We start from the raw sequence: 11943 nt of genomic DNA on the forward strand, positions 1-11943 counted from the left end.
TAAGTCATGTCGACCTTGGCCCATGTCGACCTTAAGTCAGGTCGACCTTCCTGCCAGTCGACCTAGTGGGGTCGACCTAATGACTGTAGACCTAAATGCAGTCTGACGAATGATCCCATTCCCAAACAGTATACTTATACCCATTTCACACCAGAAATGCAGAGACAAACCTGGGAATTAAATTCCAGGGACAAGCAGGGACATTCCTGGGTTGGGACCCATTCACACATGCTTTTGAAGCAGGGACAACCCGGGTCGGCACCTTTCACACTGAACACGGGATGACCCTGCATTTCTATGAGAATATCATTGAAAATTGCCTTTTTTAGGCTCACATTAGTTTATTGATTATTAATAATTAAGACACAAAACATTTGTAGTGTTTCAGCCATTGTTTACTTGTATAAAACAAATTAAAAGGCATATAAAGCATCTTCCCCTCTAATGATTAATAGCTCTCTCGCCTCCTCATTTGTCCAAGACATGGCATACATTGCAGGCTTTCAGGGGTTAAAATGAACTTCTGGGGTCTGTGGGGCCACAGGACATGCACACTGTCTCCCTGCATGCTGTATGCTGTCTCTGAGCGTGTCTGCGAGTGTCCACCACAACAGGAAGTTGCCCTGCTAGCAAATCAGCACTAGCAGAGGCAACACGGGAAGCAGGGACATATCCCTGCACCTTTCACAGCAGCCAGTAGCCTGGGAAGGATCCGGGAACAACCCTGCTACCTAGCAGGGTTGAATTGCCGGCAAATTAACCCAGGAATTTGTCCCTGGAACCTTTTATACCAGAGCTAGACCCGGGTTGTTCCCGGACCCAACCCGGGAATTTAGGCTGGTGTGAAAGGGGTATAAGTGGGTTCTGGGAAGTGATACATATGCATAGTTGCCTACCTTTTACTTTTCCTTTCCGGGAGAAGCACATGGTGGGGGATGCAAGGGGGAGACTGATGTCATGTAGCCCCACCCCCATTCCTCAAAACGCTGTGATTCGTGGGTCCGCAAAGAGGGGGCAGGGCTTAAATGGCGAGAAATGCCGCGATTTATGTCATTTTAGCCCCGCCCCTCCCACGAATTCCAGTATTCGTACATGCGGGGAAGGGGGGTGCAAGGGCTCTGAGGAAATTTCGGGAGACTTGCCCACATCCCGGGGGCCTGGAGGGGGACCAGATTTGCGGGAGACTCCCGGCCATTCCGGGAGGGTAGGCAAGCCTGTACATATGTGTCCCCTGTATATTAGAGCCCATGCAGCTATATATCAGAGTAAATCAGAGCCTGCACATCTCTAGTATTAAATCATATTCTGTTTCTTACATAGCAAACAAAGTATGTTTATATAACTACTGCAATCCAAGCTTCTTTTATTACACCTTAAACCAGGGGTTCCCAAACTTTTTTGATTCACGGCACCCTAGAGCATCAAAATGTTTTCAAGGCACCCCTAGGCCAAATGTTTCTTCTTGAGAAATTCAGGAAAAAAATATAAAAGTAAGTGCATTGTGTGTATATATCACAGTTATCTGGTGAGGGGCAGGATTTGCTCCTGTTTGTCCACATACAGTATGTTATGATTGGCAGCCACCAGCACTAGTTTTGCCTGTTACATTGCACATAACTAATATGAAGTGATCCTGGTCCACCAACCCAAGGCACCCTGCAAGTGTCCTGAGGCACCCCAGGGTGCCTAGGCACACAGTTTGGGAACCACTGCCTTAAACAATAAAATCATTGATGTCATAAATGAATTCCACTTGCTTAAAGAGGGCAATGTGTACAAAGAGTATTGTATCCATAGAACCACAATAATATTTTAGATAGCATTATATAGCTGTTTGCCCGTCTTCTAACATAGGCCCCGATTCAGGATCACGTGGAACGGGGCAAATTCAGCCATGTTCCGATGTTCAGGGATCTGCGCATGTGCATGGGGGGGCGATGCCAGCCGGGGGGTGGGCGGCTGACGCCATAGGATGTTATCCGCCTGCCCCATCTTCATTCTTGCGCTTGTAAATAAAAGTCTGACTTCTATTTGCAAAGGCAGGTGAAATCATTTTATGGTCGGTGACCATCTAATTATTTTATCTGCTAGCGGAGGCATGTGAGGGGTTGTGTTCCAGTATACATCCCCTCACATGTTACCGAGGGTATTCGGCAGCGGGGGGGGGGGGGGGGTGTCTCAGGCGCTCGGTAAGCTGCAATGTTCACAGCTTACCAAACTAATCTGAAGCAGGGTAGGGCCATCAGTGGTGGCTCCAGAGGAGGGCCTGCGGCACAGTTCAAATAAGGGAGGCACACCCACTGCCAGTCAGTCAGTTTGGAATGGCAGTTGGTGAGGTTCCCCTATTGTAATTTTGAACTGTCCTGCAGAACTTCCTCTGGAACCTCCCCTGAGGGCCATACTGTGTTTCTGGCCTGCTTATATTAAGCTGAACACAGAAAATGCAGGCACTTGTTTATGGTATATTGTGTCCATTGGTCACGGATATTTTTAAGAAATAAAAGAAAGGATCAGAGGGAATGTAATATGAAATATATGATGAACTCACATGAAATTCAAATATGAAATCTCTCTAAACCAGGCATGTCCAAAGTCAGGCCCGGGGGCCAAATGCGGCCCGTGCTGTCATTTCAAGTGGCCCGCAGCCTCCAGCTGGAAGCGGGCAGAGCATCAGATATGGGAAGCACAGCACAGGACACTAAAGGTGGGGCTCCGGCGAGCGCGCCTTTACCTTGCTGTCTGCTGCAGTGAGGAGGTGCCGGCCGCCACAGTCAGATGTGTTTGGCGTCCTACCCCTGCTGCTGCAATCGTATATCACCCTACTCCACAAACACAGTGACAGCAGTGTTTGGGGAGGGGGGCAGCAAGGGGGAAGCTTGCTCCTGTAACATGCAGAGTGGAGGAGGGTGGCAGCAGGAGCCCAACCATCTCCTGTCCTTGCCGTTCCTGCTTTGCCTCTCCATCCTCTGGCTCACACAAGGGGCTGGGTAACATACAGAGAAGGGAGGGGGCAGGCAGGGGGGCATACAGTCAATGGGGGCAGAGTGGGGGACATACAGTGAAGGAGGGTCAGGCTGGGAGACATACAGTGAAGGAGGGTCAGGCTGGGGGACATACAGTGAAGGAGGTTCAGGCTAGGGGACATACAGTGAATGGAGGCAGTGATGGCCATTCAGAGAAGGGGAAGCAGGGCTGGGGGACATACAGGGAATGGGGCAGAGTGGGGTACATAGTGAATGGGCGTCATACAGTGAATGGGAGTCATACAGTGAAGGAGGGTCAGGGTTGAATGGAGGGACATACAATGAATGGTGGCAGTGATGGACATTAAAAGAAGGGGGTAGGCTGGGGGATAGAGTGAATGGGTGCAGAGTGGGGAACATACAGTGAATGGGGGATATACAGTGAAGGAGGGGCAGGCTGGGGAAAATACAGAGAAGGGGGGGCAGTCTAGGGAATATACAGTGAAGGGGCAGGCTGGAGGACATACAGTGAATGGGGCAGAGTGGGGGACCTTTCTGATGTGATTAATGATTCAAAGAATGTCAGGCTGAATGGTCAGCCCCCCACACATTTACACTTCACCAAATCTGGCCCTCGCCGCAAAAAGTTAGGACACCCCTGCTCTAAACTGTATCTGAGAACTGCACTGCAGGGAATACATAGTGATAACTGAAGCATCTCAGGCTGAACAGTTTGTGTTGGTTATTGAGTATTCCTCTGTCATAAGAGCTCAAATAATAGCCCTGCAATATAATCTACTGACATTACTTCATGGCATAAGGATACACCAGAATAAATATATAAGCAGACTGTGAAATGTCATATGTTGTGAGAATCAGAAAGTGAGAGATTTTGGAGAAGAGCGGCTTTTAAAATAAGCATATTTAGTGGGGTATAATAGAGCCGTCAGTACTTGACCACACACAAACACAGGTCTGACTGATGGTCAATTAAAGCCCTTTTTTTTTTTGTCTGGTAAATGACCTGTTTCGGGTGATATGCATGAGATCCGGGATGAGTTCTCAGACCCATGTGTCATCACCACAAAAATGGGACAAGTGACGGCTATGGATCTAATTGGATAATTAGATATCCTTGGGGGAATCCTCCACAGCTAATAGGACACCTTCCTTGGTCGAGCCAGAATTCTTACCAGGAATATCAGGGTCACTTGCGCTAGAATATGGACCTTTCTTTGCTTTTACGCATCTCTTCATACTTTTGAAAGTGACATAGGACAACTCAATAAGATTCAGTGTTAGTGATACCAAGGACAGCACCAACATAAACAAAATAAAAATCGTTTTCTCGGTGGGTCGGGAAAGGTAGCAATCGACTCGACCTGGGCAGGGACTCCGTCCGCACGTGTAGAAAGCGTTTAGACTGAACCCATATATGTACCACTGGATCACTATGAAACCAACTTCTAGAATGGATTTGAATAGAATGCTGATCACATAGGTACAAAGTCCACCACCGGGCGCCTTGACTTTTCCGTGTTCTTTAAAGTGATCTTTTTTAAGTTCATATTGCTTAAGGTGCATATCCCCATTACAGCCTTCATTTTGGTCAATGTTAAGTTCTTCTTTCATGTTCAGTTTTTTATCTTTACGCATCAAGTAGAACACATGAACCAAATATAGGAGCGTTGGTGTAGAGACAAATATAATTTGGAGAACCCAAAAACGTATGAGAGAGATTGGAAATAACTCGTCGTAGCAAACATTTACACAGCCAGGTTGTTGAGTGTTGCACCGGAAATCTGACTGTTCGTCTCCCCATGATGACGCCACCGCTGTCCCTAATGCCAGGACGCGAAAGATGAACAGGACTGACAGCCACACCTTTCCTACACCAGAGGAATAAGCCTGCACTTTGTCAAGGAGTCTTCCCAAGGTGCTCCAGTCACCCATTCTGAGAAAGTGTTACCTAAAATAAAAATACACAGTTCAGTTACAATTCAAACCTGCTGTAAATAGACAGGCCATAATGTTTTACACAGAACCACACAGAGCATACCAATACAACATCTATATATATATATAGGTCTAGTGTCCGTGAGTCTCCAAAACACTGCCGTCTGCTGGCAGAGAATGGAACTACATCTCTTTCTCTCACATGCACAAACATAGAAGGTAGCAGACTAGCTGTCATAGATTTTGCTTTTGAGCGGGCTTTCTAGTATAGTATATCAATATTATGCTCAGTATACAAGCAGAACAATATATACATGCATACATATGAAGTCCAACTGTTACATCTACTAGTTACATCTGTTGGGTCCACCTCAATATAGCATTTCAGAAAATATCTTCATTCTACTTCTAATATAGAAGTAATGAGTTGAGAAAAAGAAATTCACAATTGAATCATAATAATTGTCATGAATATAGGCCCATACACACTAGATGATATTGGTCGCAATATCGTTAGGAAAGGGCTTTCTGAATGATATTGTGAACAATATCCTCCAGTGCGTACTCATCATTAACGACCAGTAGTGCAAGTAGAAAAAACGACTTAGTGGTACTGTGCTGCGCGCCGAAGGCGCATGTCGGGAAAATGGGTGTGGTCGGGGCGTGGTCATTTGACACGAGGGGGAGTGGCTACATGACAAAACTGTTACGCATCACACACCCAGTACATATTACCCATGCCATAATGCCCGTTACACATTATGCCCAACACCATAATGCCCATTGCGCTGCTGCCGCACAACTGAGGCCCATTACTAATATGCCCCCACAGTGCCAGATATACCTTCACAGTGCCACACATATACCCCCACAGTGCCAGATAGGCCCCCACAGTGCCAGATATGCCCCCAGTGCCAGATATGCCCCCAGTGCCAGATATCATATGCCCCCAGTGCCAGATATCATATGACCCCACAGTGCCACACACAGTGCTAAGTATGCCCCAGTGCCAGATATGCCCCCACAGTGCCAGATATGCCCCCAGTGCCAGATATCATACGCCCCCACAGTGCCACACATATATGACCCCACAGTGCTAAGTATGCCCAAACAGTACTCTGAAAGCAGCAAACACACAGGATAACCCCCTCCCTCCACCTACTTCCCCCCTTATGCCAAGCAATGAGACTCCAGCAGCAGCAGCAGCTATAGTGCCCACTAGTAGCTCCCCCTCTTACCATGATTAGAGTGTGGTTCCTGTGTTCAGCTGTGCCACTGGCTGGTGCCTCTGCTGCTGCCTCATGCTGCTGCTTGTGCTGGGGGTGGTAGTACTGCTGCTGTTGCTGCTGCTGCTTGCTGACTCCGGCACCACGGCGTGGAGGGGAGCATATCGCGCGTCTCTCCTTCCCCGGTTTCACTGTGACTGGGCCGTCAGCCAATCATATCTCACGGGCTGGCTCCTGATTGGCTGCCGGCCCGAGAGCTCTGATTGGCTGACAGCCCAGTCACAGTGACATAGGGAGGGGAAGGAGAGACGCGCAATGCGCTCCCCTCCTCTCCAAAGGGAATCAGCTGTGGTGGGGCGGCGGAGGCCACACCCCCGCCACTTACATATGCGTGCATGCGCATTACACAGTTCGGGGGTATTTGTTATGGCAGTACGGGGTACCAGCACAATATGTTTTACCGGTACACTGTACCACCCAGTACCGCCATACTAACACCCCTGTTAACGACCCCCTCCCATGCCCAGCATGTCCGGATGAGGGAGGTCATTCTTAAAGACAGCCATGCTGCAGCGGCAGCATGGCCATCGCTATCCCGCTGCGTTTGCCCCCCTTGTGTACGGCATCGCCAAGTGTGTATGCACTTTCCAATGCTGGGTCTCCCCGCCGGGTCCTGTCACCGCCAATATTGGCATCAGCGGGGTCAGCGTAGTGTGTACGGCCCTTCAGTCTCAGTGATCTTTCAGTACATTACAAGACACTGCACAAAGCATATTATCACAAAGGAGAGTACTGATATGTTATATGCAGTGTCTATTGCTGGCCATACACTAGACAAGGCCGGGCCAACCTACGGCTCTTCAGTTGTTGTGAAACTACATATCCCAGCATGTGTTGCCACAGTTTTAGCATTCCCAAATAATGCATGCTGGGACTTGTAGTTTCAGAACAGCTGGAGAGCCACCGGTTGGCCAGGCCTGTACTATGGCCCCTATTCTGATTGCCCCGCTGGTGAGTGTCTGCGCGTGCGCATTTCTGTGCATGTGCAGACGCTCTGTGCGAGTGGGCATGATGAAATTCTAGTTTGCCATCCTGTTCGCACCTAGCAGTGCGGGCGGGGGGCGACAGTGATCGACTGTGCCCACGGGAATGCCCAGCATTTCAAGGGCGTTCCCATGAAAATGCTGGGCATTTCCATGCAAATGCCCCAGTGACACGAGTGCCAGGGGCGGGCAGCCGATGTCAGTGGATGTCAGCTGCCCGCCGGCTTCCTGCACAGGGTGCTCGCAGAGGTAAGACACCAGAGAGGTGTATTACCTCTGCGAGCACTGGAGAAATCATTCAATTTCTCCCTTGCTAAACATCCATGGAATAAAAATGGAATAAAAATCTGATACTGGATGGAAGCAAATGTACTTTGTAATTCAGTAATTTGCTCCCAAAATCAGACAAAGTACTGTTGTTAAATCTGTTTGATTTAACCCTTTAAGTGCCAAGTGAATTTGTCAAAATAGGGGGAAAATGTAATAGGATGAGAGATTCAGAAAGGGAGAGATTTGGTAAGAAATCTCCAGGTGTTTTTTTAAAGCGGCAATCATTTACACTGAGTTTTGGAAAAGATAGGTGAAGCTGCAGCACTACCCCACTCCCATGCACAAAACCTTTAGCTAAAAAAATAAAAATGCCAACCACAGGGGGGCCCTAGCTAAAGGGGGGCCCAGGGGTACTGACCCCTTGTGCCCCTATTATAATCCGTCCCTGTTCCTATACTTACTGTATTGGCCAAAAAGGATCATTAGGTCACCAGCATGATTGTCGACAAGCATTAGGTCGACACCATTAGGTCGATATGAAGTTAGGTTAAGGTCGACATGCAGGAAGGTGGACATGACTTTAGGTCAACAGGGTCATTAGGTCGACATGGGTAAGGTCGACAGGGTCATTAGGTCGACATGGCTAAGGTCGACTTTGAAAAAATTCGACATGTTTTTTTTTTTTTTTTACGAGAATTTCAACACAGTCAACATAAACAATAAAATGTAGCACCGCCACCCCTCGCATAGCTCACTGCGCACGCCATGCTTCGGGCACTATTTTATTCTCCCACCACGCCCTAGTGGATGGTAGGGCATGAAATACCGCCTGTCGGCACATGTCGTGTCAACATGGACACCGAAACATAGCACCGCGTCACCTCGCATGGCTCGCTACGTTCACCATGCTTCAGGCTCTCTATTTTATTCTTCCACCATGCCGTAGTGGATGGTAGGGCAAGAAATACTGCCTGCCGGCACATGTCGGCTCAAAAACAGTAAAAGACCCCATGTTGACCTAATGACCCTGTCCTGCATGTCGACCCTAAGTCATGTCAACCTCTCCTGCTATCTCTCCCCTGTCTCTCTCTCTTTTCTTCCCTTCCTTCCAAGATATTACTATGGGGCCCACATTCTTCTAGTTACGCCCCCGATGTATTGTCACTAGTAACATACTAACTAAATTCTAATATCTACTGAATTACAAAACATACAGCAAAGTGCAGAATTACAACATTTATAAATCATGTTTAAAACTTACTTTATATAGAGGGCAAGTGCCCAGTATCCAGATCAGCAACCAAGTGTTGAATAATAAACTCGGATTGAAGCATGGCTATTTATTCTCCTCTCCCTGTGACATCATATCTTTCATGTGTAGTAAATGAGTCATCCTTTTTTTGGCAATATATGTTTATAAATATTTACAACAAACATAAAAGGAACATAAGGCAAAAGTCCACTATCGATAAAATGCCATCCAGAACAAGTGCAAACATTCAGGTACAGAGTCAAAGGCCAGTATTCAATGAGGAAAATTCTCTGTGCATGGCGAGAGATTTTTTTCTCTCGCCATGCACTCTCCGTGTTCCGGAGCCTCCTGCTCCCACTATTCAACGTATTTAAGACTCGCCGCCACTCGCGGCGAGCGTCCGCGGCAGGGAGCTGACAGGGAGCCGTGGGACGGTGGCATCCAGGGAGATTAAAGTCTCCCTGGATGCCCCAGAACATATGTGGAGGGTAGGGGGCCCCCCCCGGGGCACAGGCTGCCCCCCCTATAGCCAGCGGGGGACCCAGTATTCACTGCACCCGTTCGTGCATATTAACTATCGGGTGCAGTGAATATATGAATATCTAATGAGCGGCACGAGCCCTCCGGCCCCCTGCTGGCTGCACTGTGTAAAAAAATATATAATAATAAATTAAATTTTTTTTTTTATTATATATATATTCATGTGCTATAAGCACATGAATAAAAATAACATGCCCCTTCACAGAAAAAAAAACCTGATTTTTTGACACCAAAATTAAAAAAAAAAAAACCTTTTAGATTAAAAGTTCACATTCCAGCTCTCCATCAAAAGATGGAGAATTTCTACACGGAGAGAGACGGCGAAAATCACTTAGAAAGACGGCGAATATTTCACATTGAATAGGGTGGTTCACTTTTGGAGAGCAAAATGCTCCGTCCAAGGCGAAAAAAGCTAAAATTCTCCATAAAACACGGAGAATTTTTCTCATTGAATACTGCCCAAAGTACTTGAGTGTGACTAGAGAATGGGTGGACTCAAGCTACTGTATATTCAGAAAAACAGACATATACTGTATCATGAGAAAGTATAAAACAACACATAAGGGGAAGTAAAAAATGGCGAAGGGAGGGGGGGAATTAGCATTTCTAGCGTGCCTAGATAGAAGGCCAGTGCTGCATTATAGGCCTCAGCAGATTTAAGTTATTTCTGATGTATCTCCATCCCAAGACAAAGATCCTCCATATCCAAATTTAAATCTACCCTGGAAACCCTTCCTTCAAATAGGGAGAGGCCATGGATTTGAAATGACCACTTTCGCAGAACAATTGAGGAATTTGAGCCAACGATTACTTGTAAGTCGCTAGAGGCAGAGGCGGAACTACCATTGGTGCATCAGGTGAAGTGAAAAAAGGGCCCCTAAAGACTAAGGGGCCCACTGCTGCCCCTGTTAACGTCTTCCTGTCACCCACTGTGTTTCTTGTCACATTCTGGGTGGAAATTTACTAGAGTTTTATTAGACATGGGCTGTTGCTATGAGCAGTTAAAAATGAGCGCCCCTCCCAGATAACGCCATAGGCACACACGCAAAAAAATGGTGTGGCTTAGCAGGGAAAAAGGAGTGGCCTAGCAGGGGAAAAGCCATGGTCTAGCTAGGAAAAACATTACCTTACATCCACGTTTGCAATTGGCTTGTACAGACTTTGCTTACCACAGGAATGGTTGCTGTTCTCCCACGCTTAAGTTAGCTGCCTGAAGGCAAACACAGTTACCCAGTAGGCCACACACATCACCACCCAAGCCTAAACAGTGCCAGGCTACTTAAAGCAATGTACATTGTTTAACCGTAATGCCTATTAAACATTATGCCACATTATGACCATTACATATTATGCCATACACCGTAATGCCCATTACACACCACACTGTAATGCCCAATACACACAAGGCCACACACTGTAATGTGGCCATTGCACATTATATTATGCCACATGCCCATTACACATTATATTATGCCACATGCCCATTATACACTGTGGAAGTCTAGTTGCACACACGCCATTTTAGGATAGTATGGCCGCCATTTTGGTTCGCAGAGTTGCGCAAATAAAGTTTCCATACCCGAGTATGTGTGACAAAGTGGACCAGAAGAGTAGCCATACTATTACACATAAATTCATAATAACATACTGACACTAAATAAAATATAGTTAAAGGTTTAGAACGCCACACATAGCTTAGTTAGCCCTGCATACATCTGACTGTATCATGTTTAGTACCGTTCCGTTCCGTTCATTGTGCGAAGTATTCCGGTCATTGCGAATATTTCGCAATATACACGGCTCGATAGTTATGGACATAATCCATATTCCAGGGACAGTTTCTGTTGAAAGTATGTAACAAAGGAATCTAGATGAAACCGGTTCTTATCACTGCTGACGCCGAAACCATCAAACAAAGGACTCTTAAAGTTCACTCCCCTGGACCTAGCCAAACCAGGTGTATCATCTTACCCCCCAATCACAGCTGACCTGACATACGATCTCTGACCAATGAGAACGGCCTTTGACCTCCCTTTTCTGACCCTATAAGATAGGTGACCCAGAGCAGCCACGGTCACTTCGGCACATCTACCTTTCCCTGACTTTCTACCGGACTATAGTTCATCCCTGAACGATAGTGAGCTCTGACCGGACTGCGCTTCGCATATTTGATGAGATGGGTAACGGTTGCATTAACGGTATTTATTCTTATTGTATTGTTAGCTGATTGTGTCTTGTATCTGTAATCCTTACCCCTAGCAGAGCCTGTTTAGTATTCATTGTTAGTATATTGTATCACTTGTTATACCTGTTTATTCTTATTTCTGTAACCCCCCTTTTGTCCATTAGGGACTTAAATACAACCTTTTTACGGAGTTCTTATCTCCTTATTTCTATACAGTGGTCGTGTCTGTTTATTCGCATAATAGCGATAAGGTATATTACGGACACTGTCCTTTAAGGTATATTCGCAGATTAGAGACAAAGTACTGCGAAGGAATCTCTTATTAAGGTATTGGTTCTTGGTGTACAAAATACAATAAAAGGTACGCTACGCTGCGCTACGTTTTGTTCGCACGTAGTTAGGTATAAAGGGTACGCAGGTTGCGGACTTATTACGTAACCTGCGCTTTTCACTTATTGTCTCTCTGGTCATATTTAATCACCATTAACAATTGGGGGCATCGTCCGTC

At 46.5% G+C, this 11943-nt stretch overlaps 1 protein-coding gene across 1 annotated transcript; it reads right to left on the bottom strand.

Annotated features, from left to right (window-relative positions):
- Positions 1-373: 373 nt before the first annotated feature.
- LOC146075476 (gap junction alpha-1 protein-like) lies at positions 374-8783 on the bottom strand. The gene is made up of 2 exons (XM_083184761.1): positions 8720-8783; positions 374-4932 (listed from the first exon to the last, which is right to left on the bottom strand). The coding sequence occupies exon 2, from the start codon at positions 4914-4916 to the stop codon at positions 4089-4091; it is 828 nt and encodes a 275-aa protein (XP_083040887.1). The 5' UTR covers positions 4917-4932; positions 8720-8783; the 3' UTR covers positions 374-4088.
- Between the last annotated feature and the right edge of the window lie 3160 nt (positions 8784-11943).

The sequence above is a fragment of the Crinia signifera genome, chromosome 4, assembly GCF_055691185.1.
Source record: "Crinia signifera chromosome 4, ASM5569118v1, whole genome shotgun sequence".
NCBI lineage: Eukaryota > Metazoa > Chordata > Amphibia > Anura > Myobatrachidae > Crinia > Crinia signifera.